The sequence below is a fragment of the Rhopalosiphum maidis genome, chromosome 2 (genome assembly GCF_003676215.2).
Source record: "Rhopalosiphum maidis isolate BTI-1 chromosome 2, ASM367621v3, whole genome shotgun sequence".
NCBI lineage: Eukaryota > Metazoa > Arthropoda > Insecta > Hemiptera > Aphididae > Rhopalosiphum > Rhopalosiphum maidis.
The window spans coordinates 24,899,530-24,916,821 of record NC_040878.1 but is presented as its reverse complement, the minus strand read 5'-3'; the positions used below and the strand labels follow the sequence as shown (position 1 = coordinate 24,916,821).

Sequence of the window (17,292 nt, the reverse complement as noted above, 5' to 3'; positions counted from 1 at the left end):
CCAAAAGTCACCATCAATCACTTTTGTTGAAAAAAAAATGATATGGTCACTGTGAAAAAAAAATAAGTGTTTTTTCATTGATTTTTGCGTATCTTCTAATCTATTTAACCCTGACACACACACACACACAAATTACATACATATAAATATATATGGTATAAATGTAAGATATAAATTCAAACTTCAGATAATTTTTATTTCATTTTTCAGGTACTACTTTTTGTTAATAATTATTTACAGAATAGGTACCTAGAAATAATATAAACTCACACTTTTTAGGTCATTTCAAATATTGTTTCATTTTGCAGATTACACTGTATCGTGATATAATATATAAAATGTATGTAAGTTATTTCCAAAGGAGTAACTTTGAAAAGTTTGAAGACTTGAAGTCTTGAAATATACCAAAAAAGAAATTTAATAATCTAATATTTTTGAGTCAATATTACACGGTCTCGCTTACTATAATTTCATGTCGATTACAAAATGTTATTTTGAGTTTATTCAATGCATTTTATACACTGACGTTCAATATAATGTGAACGATTTAACATGGGTACCCATGTTTTAACAAGTCTGTTGTGAATGACTCTGCAGGTGGTATAATATTATAATTATTATTGTAATTATTGAACAAATTGCATTACGTTATAACATTACGGGGAAAATATTAAGGGTACAATATGTAGGTATATTATTGTTATTTTTGTTTGGATTATACACAAGAACAACAAAATCAAATCCCGTCACTATAGCCGTCAGTTTGTGTAAACTACTTATATATTAATTAAAATATACACTGAGTGATCCATTTAACGTAAGATACTCATTATTTCAAAAATTATTAACGTTTTTAAAAATATCGTTTTTTTTTATTTTATTCATTAAAAACCAAACCATCTTTCTAAAAAACCATATTTTAAAATTATTAAATGTCAATATATATTTTAATAACGTATTCTATATCAGAATATTTGTTGTAGTACTTTGAAACATAAAAATCATATTTTGGATGAATAGTTTATACGATATATATTAAATATTTTCATGAGTGGAATAGATTGTGGTACAGAATAGCTATTTAGCTATACTCCGCAAAATGTTGATTCACTAATCCGCTCATTAAAACTTAAAATATTATAACTAATAAACTACTTGTCCAAAATTTGATTTTTATAGATAAATACTCCAAAATGTATGTTATCGTTATCGCTCATAAATTAAATAGCTTAAAAATTAATGGACCAATAAAAAAAATAGTAAAAAATATTGTTTTGCTATGACTTCAAAATTATTATGTAAAATAATTATTTTAGAAATAATGATATAATAAATTCCTTGTTGAATGTTAAATGGATCACCAGGTAAGCATAAGTTTATATTGTTATAAATACAGCGGGCATAACGATGTGATTATGTTTATAGTCGATATAATAGTGACGCGATACGATCTTTCGTCGACAACGGCCAATGATCAACAATGATAATATAATATCATATAACAAGCACTCACCGTAAAAAACGATAATATAACTACAGTAATAAATATACAATCACGGCGATTTTCGTCGTCCCTTGACTAGCCTCCTCGGAACGAGGTATATAAAAGCCACTCGTTCGGGTATATTTATTTTATCGTCATCCAAGAAATAGTATACGGTTATATTCTAATAAATTGTATATTATATAATATAAATATATATATATATATATTTGTGTGTGTTTGTATGTTTTAAAGTGCAATATGGTATAGCTACTGTAGTTACTCAGAAACGAGCACCAGTTCTGTTTGCGAGCCCTATCGCGACGCGAGACAAAACGCAATAACAATATTTTGTCGTATATCGCATGATAATAATAATATACTGAGTATAAATTCATCGAGCATGCTCGCCGCCGTTTCAACATTTCATCATGTAATTATTAGAATTCAGTTTTTTGGGGAATTTTTTATACACATATATCACCTACTTATTGGGGCCATATTTTCAAATACTATTAGATATCGTATACAACTTGAAGATTAAATCCACCGTTCTCTTAAACCTATTTTCCTTATAGAGTTCACAATAACTAAAAACCAACTCGTTTGAATCTCGATTTATGTATAGGTTATATCGACATATATATATCGATATTCTCAACAAAAAATTATCTGTTGATTAATAATTCACTGTAATAACAGGGGTGAAGAGAATACTATAGTTTTAACGAAAAAAATGTGTAACATCGCCACGTTTAGTCGATCGTATAATATTATTACTACTAAGCTACCAAGTGACAGTAAATTAAGAATTTTTAAAATCCGTTTGAAAAAAAATTTGTACATATATTATATTTTGTCAGGTGTTGGTATTGAATTGGGCACGAACTGCTTGTATACGTTCGATGACGATCTTACGAAGAATGTGCACAATTCCTACAATAATAATACTGTACATCATAATATACCTCTCTATTACGTACTACAATCATTTTATACACGATATATTACGTTTCTATAATACGTATACGTATAATCGATTTCATAAAGCAGAGAATGTCGAGCGACAATGAATGGGCTCACCATAAATCATGATCGGTACCATAGCTGTTTAATGATGTGCACCACCAATACAATACATACATTTTGTTATAATGTAAAAAGTTTTAATTGGTGGAAATTATTAAAAGTGTCCAATAAAGTAAGTCGTATAAAGTGCACTGTGTTTCATGAGATGAAACATATTTCATAAGTTCTGATAATCGAAAGCTCGTTCACAGCAATTTACACGCTGTTCGTCATATTGCTATCACTTCTTGCAGTTGTGGTGCTTAGTTTTATATTAATCATTTTCTATAGGTATAAGGCATATCGATATCCAATTAAGATCACCTTTCGTCCGATTACAGCAATTATTTAATAAATACAACTTTATTTTCAAATTACGAATGTATAACATTAAACAATATTTTCAGCCAAGTACACAACATTATAAGAGGCTGTTATATCGCTAACAACTACATTCGATCATAGTTCTGCTATATTGGAACTACAATCGAAGCCTTCGTTAGACCAAAGTTCTTGATTGTAAAATTGATGTACCTCGTAAAATCATTAAATAGGTATTTTCTGGCTCCTAACCTTCAAAACAGTATTTCAAGATATTTAAGATTGATATGAATTTATATTATACTCACATAAAATTCATAATATCATAGTATAATATTATTACTAAGAAAATCATTGATTTTGATAGTTAGGTTATAGATATATAAAATACTCCACCATTATATTTAATGCAATGTAATTTATTTGGTACTTTGAAATAAATACTGGTATATTCATCTACATGAGTATTATACAAAGCCAGTCAAGTATTAATTTATTTCAATGCACTAAATAAAATATTTTGTTATAAACTATCAAAATATGATTGATGTATATTTCAATTACGAACAAAAACACCTGAGGCAGTCTCTTACATAGTTCAAATACTACAATTGCTCAAGTTAAACTTTTTTTTTAAATTGTAATAGTACCCCTCACATTTATATTTTCCAATATAAAATATGTATATTATATAATATAGAAACCACATGTTTGTAAATTTTTTTTTCTAATATTTTTAAAGGAATTAAATGTTAAATATTAATCATATAATACAAGTATAAACTATAAACTATAAGCGTAATAATTATAATATTAAATTAATTACAACATCTGATTTACACCTTAAATATTAAAGTAGTTATCAAATATATATTATATAGACAATCTATATTAAACATTTTTAATGGGCGTATAATGTTAATCGTTTGCTTGACGATGACTTTTTATCAAATCTTAACTTCTACAGTAGGAGGATCTACACTATACAATCTAATTCCACCACTATGATGATGTTTTGAAGTATATTAACTTTTAAGTCATTAGTTAGATTTCGATCAGTTTTTATTCAATTGTATTCACTTTGAAAAATAGAGCTCAGTGCATTGTAGGTCTTATTTTAAGAATTCTTCGCAACATCTTTAACCGTAAGAGTGTCCCCTTTATTAAAAAAAAAAACAAAACAAATCTGACTTTCGATTTAATTACTTACAGTGTTATCTTTAGGCTCCTTAACAAAATTGTTAGGTATGAATGCCAAACTGTAATGGCATAGCATACAATACAAATGTTCACACCTACCTTTAAATAAATTGTGTATAATAATGTTTATATATATATATATATTGACATATAAATAACAGTGAGGGTTTGTTTCACAAATATTTTAGCTAATTAAACCAAATTTTCACATTCCAGATGACTACAACCGAGTGGTCTTAGACCAATTACCAAACGTACCGGATTCGGATTACATCAACGCATCGTACGTGGACGTGAGTAATGAACAATCGTTGATTACTATTATTATGTACAATTTACTAAAACATAATTTAACATGAACATAAGTAAATTTCAGTGTGTAACGAAACTTATAATAATAATTATTATTAAATAATTGTTTAGGTAATATTTGTAATTTTTGGAGCGTTTATATTAATAACTTTGCCGCAGTGTAACCCATATATATTAAAATACGATTATATTGGTATACTTATATACTTACCATTTCATAAGGACGGTATTGAAAATTAAATCCGTAAAATTCGTCGGCATACGAACAATTTGGCGTACAGCATGTCATATATCGTTCTGCGTTGTTATTCGGCCAATTTAATTAATTTGCGTTGCGGGTTCGGATTTTAATTTTTTTCGGATTTCGATTGTTTTAATTAAAAAGCAAATAAATAAAAAGCAAAGTACTTTAGTCGGTAACTTTTCGATGGCGAAATTTAAATAAGCATATATTCATACATTTTATATGTACAATATTACTAATGTGTAATCTACAAACGATACGTTACTCGAATTTTTTCGCCAATTTCCCAAAATTGTATTTTTATAAAAGCTTAATGATTAACTTTGATCTATAAGCAAATACAAACAGCATATGTCTGAAATTGTAATTATGAAACGTTAAAAGGACGTCCCGAATAATTGTATAGCCACCTTAAAACGCATAAAATCGTTTACTCTTCAGTAGCAGCATCGAGAGTATTATTATTATCTATACTTATTTACCACATAGTACATACAATTTCTTATATTATATACAGAGTGATTCATCAAATACGCTTGCCTTCATTTTATGCATTTATTTATTTTTGATTTTTTGAATTTTTCAAGTAGATATTGTCGTATATACTTCCGACGTACCTAAGTACGTATAAAATCACTGTTAAATCAACTGCGTTATCATCATCCATAGCTTTAACTTAATAATTATTTCTTCTATAAAATAATTGTCATTGAACTAATACTAATGATTAAGAAGTTAATTAAAATTTTTGTCACTTCTTACGTACATTTTATCTTGACTCATAATTTTTTGAATTTATTACAATAATATTTATTTATCATTTCATTCTTTTTTGTATCCAAATTTAATATTTTTTAAATGCCAATACTCAATACTACGTTACAAAATTGTTATGGCTATATTTTCAAATACTTAAACTTAACATTTATTACATAACTCACTTTGTTTAATTAATCGTAGATATAATTTTTATATTCAATTTATTCATTTTCATTTTTTCATCTATTAATTTGTCTAATAAATGTTTGTTCCAATCCTCTAATTCTAATAGGTACATTGTATCTGGTACATCCATTCAATATTATTTCAAGGTACTTTTAGGGGAAATCGTAAATTCACAGCCACACTTGTACCATACCTGTAACCCTTTTGTATGTATTATACAACCTGTTAATAACTCGCAATCTACTGTTTTGAATTTTAAATTAGATATTTAGATGCATCGACATTTCTAAGAAAATCGTCTGATTTTATTCGAAAAAAAATATGTTTATTAATATACGGTTACAAGACAATCGCCGTTAAACAACATAATACAATCCGAGTATTTTAAAATACGGACTGTATGCATTGACGTGTGAATTCCGAAAATCAAAAGTTAATGATTAAATTGTGTTGAATACCGAACGCGCTCGGTAAATCACACTGTATAATATTAATACATGTGCACCTATAACACTTAAAAGTATATGTCGTGACGTGCGTATTAAAACATGAACTTGTCGTCGCTCGTCAAGGTAATATTACACCAAGGACGTGGTATATATTATGTGCGATATATATTATATATAAGAGGTAAGTCATAGATTACACTTTACAAAAGTATAGCGTTTATACAATCGTTTCAAAATGTTTAATAACACTGCAATGGCCAAACGCCGTGCGAGGATATGAAATTGTATATTAAACGGAAAGAAAAAAACAAGTGTACCTATTTTAAGCGCCGTAATATTATTTTCGATTTCACGTTCGGAAAACAATCAGACAACGATCGATGAATCGTCGGAAACAGGCGGGTTGCTTATCGAATTCGCGACTTTTTTTACGAAAAATGACCTCCCCTGAATAGGCATATTCAACCTGCGAGCGTTCAGATTTTCCACCATCTACCTATAGGTTAGGTTAGGGGCGTTTGTCGGTCGGAAAAATATGCGTACCCGGATAATTCGACCTCCATTCGGCCTCCATTATACGATGGCAATATTGATAGAGGAAAGTGTATTATAATATTTTCTGGTATGCAGTAAAAAAGTGTTAAATATCATGAATTTGCGTTTTTGATTTTTTTGTGTTTGAGAATGCCTTTGTGAATCAATTTCAATTTTGTTTGATCACTTTTTATCATTAATACATAAGAATTATAAATTTATAACATAATTAGCTTGTAAAAACATTATCCAAAATAATTCTAAGAGTTGAAAAATAGGACTCTATAAAACGCGTTTTATAATGTAGCAGCAGTAAACGATATTCACTAAACATTGTTATTAATATTATCGTATAGAAAAAATATATTTATAATAGGTTATTGTTTATTTTACACATTTAAAAACTCTATAATCTTTTATTTATATACTACATTAAAGTATTGAATGTGAAATTTTTGAAGAAAAAAATAGTTGTCATTATTCAGAAGTATTAAGCACAATGTTTTCGTACAAAATTAAATTATTACAATGCATATTAGAATAGCAATACATATAAATCATTGTTATTGTTTATATTATTTATACTTTTATCATAATATATTTTGTAACTTATATTGGTTATTAATAGGTACAAATAGGGTGCTCTTATTGAAATACTGTATATATCATATTTTATTTATAATTTATGTTTAATCTACAGTGTCAGTACCAAATAGTTTTGTTATTTTTTCGTCAAAACTATACTATAACTTGTTTTAAAAAAAACTGGGCATATATTTTTTTTAATTAACAACCAAAAAATGCTGTAACATTAATTTTAAAAGTATCTACTACATAAAATACAAGCGTTAGTCTCATTAATTTATGTTTTAATGATTTTAAATAGTACGCTGGGTTTTAATTTTAACCCAAACAAGTTAAATATAGTAACCATTTTGATAAATAATCTACGTTGAAGTAGTCCATATTTACAGCTAAAATTTTTAACCAATAAAAAAGTACACTTCATTGTAATGAAAAATAAAATGGTCGTCATCATATTTTCTACTCTTTTTCTCACAATCTATATAAATAAATAATACTTCATGTTTAACTCTTTAGTAATACTATTTATTCAGCGTTAACCAGAATTAATTATAGTTTGTTTGAATAATGTTTCAGAAGTTCTTTCTTTAAAGTTCTGTAATATATTACACTCATAACTATATCGTCTACTTAAATTCATGAGTGCAGATGAAATATACAAGTTCAATGAATTTTAAACATTCTTTTTGTAATTAACTATAATATTATACAGAGTGTACTGGAACAAGCTACGTTAACTTTTACTGGACACGTTGTATACACATATAATGATTTTTTTTATTATTATTTTTTAAATTGTATGGAAACTCGTACGTATATATTATAAGTTATATTAGATAAAGTTTTAGAATAGTTCACTTCGTGTTTTAGTCATTTTATTATTTATTCCTACGAAGAGTCAGACCACGAAAAGTTTGCATACACAAAACACAAACTAAAAAAGTTTAACTTATTTTGATAAACTTAGTTAAAAATAATAAAAAAACTTAATTCATAAAATCATGTTATTGGTAGAAAAACAAGAATGAAATAGTTAAATGTAAAAATAAATTGTATCTATTGTGCGTAAAATGAATGGAAAAAATAATGTTTTGTAGCAAAAATTATGATTTGAAGAATACTACAATGACAAGCGTTTACTAATATAAACTTTAAAAAATGATTTTAACTATTTTTCTATCTGGGATAAAATAATTTATAATTTATTGAAGTTTAAATAATTTCAAAAGTTTGTGAAGGAATAAACTTTTAATAATTATGATATTGTATTGAAATATAAATAATAGAAACCGTTTAAATTATTTTCTAAGGATTGTAGACCGTTAATTATTAATAATGATTTAACCGTTAAATTTAAATCTTCGATAATTTCTGCATTTGAAATAAACTGTTTCTAAAAAGATTGGCTCTCCTAAAATAAACATTTTGTGTATGTATAACTCACTATAAATTAAACTCTATTTCCAACTCAAAATAAATATAATTGTTTGTTTTTGTTTCGAATGCAGCGTGGAATGAAAAAAAAATACCAATAAATAAGAATTTCGGAGTAAAAATAAACTAAATCGAATGTAAAAAGAGAATAAAACGTTATCGATCATTTTCCTATTTCTTTCAAATTAATTCTCTCTTGCCTTTTAAGTGAATTGTTGCAGATCGCGGATATCGTCATTTCCTCTTCATATTGTCTTTCCTCTCTACCGTACCATCGTTTCGACTACAATCTAAAGTGCTTTATAATGTCGAAATGCTTTAGGTGGGCGTGCATTGATGCTTAAAATGTTGATTTGTATTTCTCACTATTCGTTTGTGTACGCGTTAACAAAAATAAACAAAACAAAAAACGACTATGGTACGTAACAAAATACTATTGTTATAGAAAGTCACGCCAACACATAAATATTATTATCTATTTACTTAACATACCATTATATGAAATCATGAATACGGGGTGGGTTTTTTTTCGGAGGGTCGAGAGCACTCGTATATTAAATTCTCTCTCAAACCGCTTTTATTTTAAATCAAAAATTTCCAACGTATTATACGTTTTTACACGTTATCAGACACTCAGATGACATTTTTCTGCGATAAAAAGTTAAAAACTTTCTATATCCTTGCATCTGAATACAGTTAAAAATTCAATACAATCATACTTTAAAAAAATATAATTGTTTGACTTCTATACAACAATTAAATAAATGTATGTATGTGGGTGTACCTGCTGCTGCTGTTGTAGTAGTAATTTCCAAACAACTTTTTTTCCATTTTTTGGTCAAAAGAAATGAAAACGAAACCATTTCCGCTGCCCATGATGTTAAATCGTTCAAATTTTATTTGAAAATCCTAATCCCTCCCCCACCCCCTACTCTTACATCAATGAATGATCGTTGGTCCATTATATCATTTACTGCTGTTGTGTTCCCACTATATGTTCGTATTATTTTTCATTATAAACGAGTAGCCACTTCTTTGTACGGTTTCAACATTTCGTGTAATCAAGTATATTCTATAGTGTGTAATATGTTATATAAAACAGCGGTTCTCAAGTCAAGGTATGCATATCATTGGTGGTATGTGAAAGGAATATTTTTCAACTCTAGACAACAATTGGTAACGTGGTACCTATATTAAAAAGATATCCAAGAGACGACATAAGGAATGATACACGGCTGATACATCGGTACCCTAACCCGAAACTACCTTCTCAAATGAAATTCTCAACGATCCCAGTCACCGTATAACGTATTGTGATGACGACTCTAATCGGACGGTACGATAAAATTATTATGATAATTTCGCGGGAACGACTCACACACATCACATTCCACGTGACACGTAAGTCAGCATATTATACAAATGGGTGCTCTTCGCATCTTCACGATCGAATGGAGAGCGTTGGTGGCAGGTAGTTTTCTTCGGGTACATGCCTAGACACGTCCGTGTAGTCGGGTCGACCACACGTAACCAATTAATCTAAATCACGACGTCCATCGTCCGTCTTTAAAGTACGGTCGAACGACGAGGTCATAATATTACCCGGTTGGTCCACGTATAATATAATTACCCACTCTACGCCCCCGTAATGATATTTGCTACGGTACACATAAATATTATATACATCGTTTTTACGTAAGATATAATGTATAGTTATTAATTAAAATAAGAAATATATTTTATACCGTATAACTTTCCACAAAAAATTGAACTAAAAAGAGGACAACATTCAGGCAATCGAAACTACCGTTCTCTAGAGATTTCAGGGTATATACTATTATAGTATTATACACAAAATATTGTTATTTTAATAAAACATTATTATACCTAATATTATCATTATGTAGTATGAATCTTTATTTTTTTTTTTCTATTGAACGGCGAGACCAAGAGGAAATTACCTTCGCATTACACTCACACTGCCCCACATCATCGTTTATTTTATATTAATAAAAACCACAGTTATTTGGTCTCTAAAAAGAATCTTTATTTACCTTGCTGATTTATTAGATGTGTTATATACCTTATAATATTACCGCTGTAACTATATAATATTACCATCGTGGACAAAATAACTTATTAAATTAAAATTTAACAAACAGTTGTAGTTGTGCGTGTGTGCGTGTGTGTATGTGAATTTAGATAAGTACGGAGCCAACATTTTAAACCTATATTAATCTTTAATTCAAATTTCGTAAATCATTGATTTGGGAACGGTTCGTAATATATCACGTGTGCATTGCGTATTAAAAATAAAACCGTGCTATTATAATATATAGTTAATACAGCGTTTTTTTTTTTTTTTATGAATTTCCGTCAGTTTTTCCCAAATTCAAAAAAAACTTCGTGGATTTTCAAAGTTTTAATAATAAAAATAGCTATTTTATTATACTTTTGTAGTAAATTTAATATATAAATTAATATGTACAATGTACATTAGTCTTAAGTATGTACTTGGAGCAAATACAAACAACAACAAATTATTTACCTAACTGTGAAAACGTACAACATATTGTTTATTACATTTTAAAAATTCAACTTAAACTAAAATATACTTTGCTTATAAAATAATTAATTATATTTTATTTTTTATCCCGTACTGTTAAATAGCACTTAAAATCACAGAAGAATTAGACAGATCTTTACTATCTTTATACATTTAAGATACAGTGCCTAGAATCTACAGGAAAACACAATATGTCCTATATGCAGTTACAAATACCGGATAATCCATTTAGCGCAAGACACTCGTCCAAACTATTGTTTTTGGAAATATATATTTATATTTATTTTTTACATAACTTTAAGTCATTAATAACAATATTTTCTTAAAAAATATGTACTTTACTAATTATCCATTTTTTTCGTTATTATTTTTTCAATTTTTTTGCTATACTTCGATACACAAAAATCAAATTTTAGAAGAATAGTTCATAAGTCATAACTTATAAGTATTTGAAGTATAAATGAGCAGCATAAAGTGTTAAAAAGGTAACCCACAAACACTTGGACTACTACTTCGCTCATCTAAACTTCATATTATACTTGTAACTAATAACTGTTCAAAATTTGATTTTTATAAGTTTAAATATTTCGAATAATATTCCGCCTTGGCAGATATATTTAAATAAATTTGCATATTTTCTAAAACAATAAGTATGTTACGTTAAATAGATTAAATCATATAAAGGCCATAGTTGATATAGAAGTAGTCACACTCTCGATTAAAAGACAATAGGTATACATAAAAAATGTAAGAACATCAAGATCATTTAGTTTTATCTTTTTCTCATTTTGTTGTTAATTTTTTTTTCGATAAAAATATCTTGAAAATTTGCTGTCATGTCATAGCTTCCTATAAGTGCTCATTTGTATCTATAAATATAATTTGAATATGTCCTGCCTATAAAAATATATCACCACCAATATGCCTTAAATTTAACCAACTTAAATATATCCGAATTATAATTTTTTTTGATACTTATCCGAACTTATTGAGCCACATTAGCTCCACTCGACTTTAAATTCATATTATTTAAACGAATGTAATGGTTAGACAACGCACTCACATATTTAAATACCCATATTGAGTAGTGGACGACAGAATTCAGAAATATAATACGTTAAATATTATTAAACTATGCAATAATCTATATTAATAGAATGGAATGTTTATGAGTACGTTATCCCTTATTCATAGTCAAATCTATCGCAGTCGTGGTACTAAAATTTTATATCTAATCTATATTATATCCCCTATACTCGAAGTTAATTTTTTTAAATTTTTCATTTTAAAAAGAGACTCTGTAGCTCACACAGGAATTGGTTACCATTGGTTACAGAAAATAAAACATCTATTAGGATAGGATGTAATTTTAGACCTGTATTTTATATTTGACCATAACAACACAAATAATATAACTGTGATAAAGATGTGTACAGCTTACATTTAACGGAGTTTAAGAAGGGGTAAATCCGCGGGCATTTAAGTTGTCACGGGCAACGTCGTGCAGGATCATCTAGTATAATATATGTCTAAGTAGTTTGCTGGGTCTCATTTCGTTAATCATAAATACCAAACGGGTTATATAATATATAGGAACCACAATTAGACTTATGTAATATTTTATTTTTAATACCCAATTAATAATATTATTACATAGAACCATACACGTTCAATCGAGTTTCTAAGTTCACTAGCTATATCAACTATGTATAATATCCTGCACCGCCCTTATAATATTAATTAACAATTTAATATTATACCGTATATTGTACGACAGTAATATAATATATCAGGTCTTTGTAGTCGGTGTTTTATAGCCCTTCTATAAAGAATACAAAAAAATGCGATTCTCGACGAATTTTAAAAATCACGTGTTTTGCATAGATCACCTACTATTACCTATGTACAATAATGACATTAAAATAACACCCATATTTTAATCAAAATGTTCGTATCGGATGTAAACCGCTATTTTTTGTCAACCGATCACGCGCACGCGCACGTGCTACCGACGGGTAGCCGACGACGCGTTTGTTTTCCTGAACTAATTTTTCAGGTCCGTCTATAATATAACTTTATCCAAACCATACGGCCACGTCCCGCTAAGGTATATAAGAACATTCGTGTAAACTCGAACGCCACATGCGGTTAATCCGCAGGGTGGAATTACTGGAATTATTCCAGTTGTGTTCTGATTAGAACAACCACCGCCGTGCAGTTCGTTTGCTAAACTTTTCGTGCCCGTTTAACGGCCGTCCTGTTATATAACTGCATAATGTATACGCAGGTACCTATAACGATATAATTTATGCAACCCAAATCGGACGGTCTTAGTTTGCGCACATTTACCAAAATTATGACCTGTCTGCGCACAATTTTACCACTCGTTTGCGCACAGATTATTTTTCGTACAGCTACTCGTCTGCGCACATATTACACGCTTGCATTTTTCTTCCCGTACTTGTACACATTTTGGACTGTAACGGTTCACAGGTAGACTTCCAGAAAATGGTTTCTTTTCTTGTTACATAAATATAACTTTGTGGTAAATTAACGTCATCGTGATTTAAATAAATGTACACTGGTTTTAATAGTACTTAATTCTCGTTTAATAATTTTACTTGAGTACGTATTCGTGTGAATTTCTTCATCAGTTTTTTTCATGTCTAACAAGACTTTAGATTTTATCGTTATGTTCTTCATTCTCAAAATATTACTCATGATTATAATATATGTTTGTTTTTAAAACAAAAATTATTATACGAGTACACTGATTATTTATGGTAGTCACTGATTTCTATTTTTTATTTGTAAAACAGAATAAAGATAATCATCACTTTATAGTTTTTAACACCGCGTTTAAAAATGTAGATTTTTAATTAATTAATTGAAGTACGCATTTTACTCCAACGCGTTTCAAGAATATTTTTAATTTCAATATACATAAATACTGAATTCCCTGTAGCGGTGAATTACTAAAACTTATTTGAAAAATTACAAAGCAATTTCAATAGCACAATAGAAGTTTATAGATTGCTAATAAACAATGATAAAGTTAACGGTTTATCGAATTCTAATCTTTTTTCGTATCAACGAATACCTAGTACTTTATAATACAAACGTATTCTATAATGTTTTGTGCGCATTATCATACTTCTATTCAAACAAATTTCAGATTTCAAACGAAAAAACTATAACGTATTCATTTAATAATTGAAGAAAATAGACATAATATTCCAGTACAAAAATTCGTGTTGAGTAAAATGGAAAGCATCAATTTTGATTAATTTTGATTTTTTTTTTTTTTTTTGAGGAAAATCGTCCCATCTTAATCAATGCTTTACAACATATGAGACTGTTATAATAACTATATTATAGGCCTAACTACTTTACACGTGACTGCATCACCTGAATGGGCTGTATGTCTAATCAGTAACCACAAATATTGGTACAGTGACTGTTAATATTTTTTTTTCTAGAATTTAAAACCTTTGTACTATACCTAGTACCTATACATAGGTACTTATATATAAGTGGTAATGTATTATTATGGAACACATTTGCGAAAAATCGTTGTATTTACACACACTCATCGTACAATACAATAGTAATATGATGGGTGCCGATGATTAGACAACTTTTACACACATTTACTTGGTAGAGTGTAGATAATAATATATACTTAGATAGTACGTACATTATACAGTTCGATTCGTGCCGCGTTACAATACGACGTGTCCGTGACTCGCATGGAAAAATACACATTCGGAGTTAATAAACTGTTTTTACCGTAAAAACAAAACAAATCGTTCGGATATCGCGTAAATATTATAAATATATATATATATAATATTGTGTTGGTCGACACGTCGCCGGAGCGTCATGTAGCGATAATAATATTATTATCATCATCATCATCATCATCATCATCATCATCATCATATATATATATAGTTATATTGCAACAAATTTCGATCGTGTGTTCCAAATATATATATATTGGAAATCCGTACGTGTCAACAACACTTTGATTCATTACCACCCGAATAAACAGTGAAGTAATATAATATAATATGCGTGCGTAGTATTATATCGCGCGGAAACCTGTCCTTATTATGCAAACATCGTTGTGTATAGGTAACCGTCTCGCGGTCGTATCCGTCAGTCGTTCACTAGTTCGTCGTTGCACACAATGGTTGAATATGGTCCAACGCTGATGATGCTGTTATTGTCAGCACATTTTCAAATGTATTATAATATTACACTATATACCACGCCGTGATATAATCTGTAAGCCTATATACATACAATATATATATATATATATATATATTATACAGGGTGATTCACCAAGCTGCTGGTTCTCGTTTTTCTCCCATAATGTAGTTATTCAACATCTGATGTTTGGAAATTTTAAATAAACTTAATAAGACCTTATTTTCAAATAAATTCATAAGATTTTTTTATACAACTTCCGTTTTTCTGATATGACCGTCCTTTTTTACAGTAAATTACTTGACGGATAATTTTTAAGAAAATTTGGTAGTATCAGAATCAAAATTAACGAGCAGTTTTTGAGATATTTGAGTTGTTTACCTTTGTGTATACTAAGAATAACAAATTTGGAAGATATTATTTATGGTGGGACTATGGTGATTTGAAAATTTTAGTAATTAATATTATCAATCAACATATTTTATAATTTTTAAAAGTGTACAAATATTAAATTTATTTTACTTGATCAAATATAACATATATTTTATATTTTTGTAAAACCATTTGTATCAACTATTATACACCTTAAAACTTAAATTTAAAAAATATGGTCTTTCAAGTATACAATAAATTATATAACTCCAAAAATTAGAAATTGAATTCATTTATTATTAAAAGAAAAAACGGAGTGAACGTGCTTATTGAATCACCCTGTAATATGTTTAGTTTATACACATTCATAATATATAAACTAAACATATATTACTTTAGAACAATACTCGAACTCGACCAATATGATTATATTAAAGTGTATCCCCAACTTTGTTTTAATCTTGTTTTGGACACTTCGACTACGGTATAACACTACAATATTATTATATTATATCTATGGTCTCGATAATATCACAGTAAAGTTATATTTATATCGTACGCCTCGATCACCATGTCCGTCCACGTTACAATGCGTATGTATTCTAATATATAATTTATAATATTGTCCATTATCGATGGCAACGACAAACTGTACTGCAAGATAATAATAGAATCGCATTGTATATATAATTATTGTATAAGTAGTAAGTACCTACACGTCTATTTCTATAATACTATAATCTACTTCCGCTAGTATGTTTATTGAATTATATGTTATCTATTGAGCGTTGAGAGGAATTCGAATTTCGAGTAAAAGTATTTAAATTTCAAAAAGTATTCGAATACGTATTTTAAATAATTTTAACAAACAAAGTTTGGGCGCAGTATTTAAAATTCTTTCTCTAAGTATTTGAATTTAAAATAAAATAAGTACTAATTTTCAAATACTTTTTATTTTATTTATTATTTGTAAATTCAATCGTATTAAAAAATATATATAAAATAATTCAAATTTGCTAGAAACTTTGCTTTTATTTAAGCATCACATAGTTTCAATTATACATAATACTGATAATCATTTTTAAATGTATGACAAATCATCAATTTAATTTCAAATCCCAATTGAACAAGTACAAAAACATTTTTAAGTTTTGCTACCGCTATTTTAAAAATGTACACGGGTGTATTACTACTAGTACTAGTCGATTACCAACTTCTTCTATTGAATAGGCTTAACTTACGATCATCGGCTAATAGATGAACTATGACATAAATGTAAACTTCCTTCAAATGTTGATTAATGGATTTGTAGAGAACATTAGATCTACTATCGAGTACCACAGTGGCGGCGCCAGGATTTTTTTCTAGGTAGGGCCAATAGAAGGCCAACAATTAAAAATAAGTATATTATAATGTCTAAGATTAGGCCAGTGGTAGGGCCATGCATTTTCAAGTAGGGCCATCGCCACTGAAGTACCAACTATTCGTAATCAAGGTAATAAACCTATCAATTTTTAACTGGAGTCATGTTTAATCATGTTTAGCTCATTATATTTAAATACAA

At 28.2% G+C, this 17,292-nt stretch overlaps 1 protein-coding gene across 2 annotated transcripts in view; it reads left to right on the top strand.

Annotated features, from left to right (window-relative positions):
• LOC113553219 (receptor-type tyrosine-protein phosphatase kappa) overlaps positions 1 to 17,292 on the top strand; it is a 129,181-nt gene that overhangs the window by 100,958 nt on the left and 10,931 nt on the right. For both annotated transcript variants that reach the window (XM_026956424.1, XM_026956423.1), the window contains exon 5: positions 4,289 to 4,365. In XM_026956424.1, coding sequence (XP_026812225.1) covers positions 4,289 to 4,365 — 77 coding nt within the window. The remainder of the gene's footprint in view (positions 1 to 4,288; positions 4,366 to 17,292) is intronic.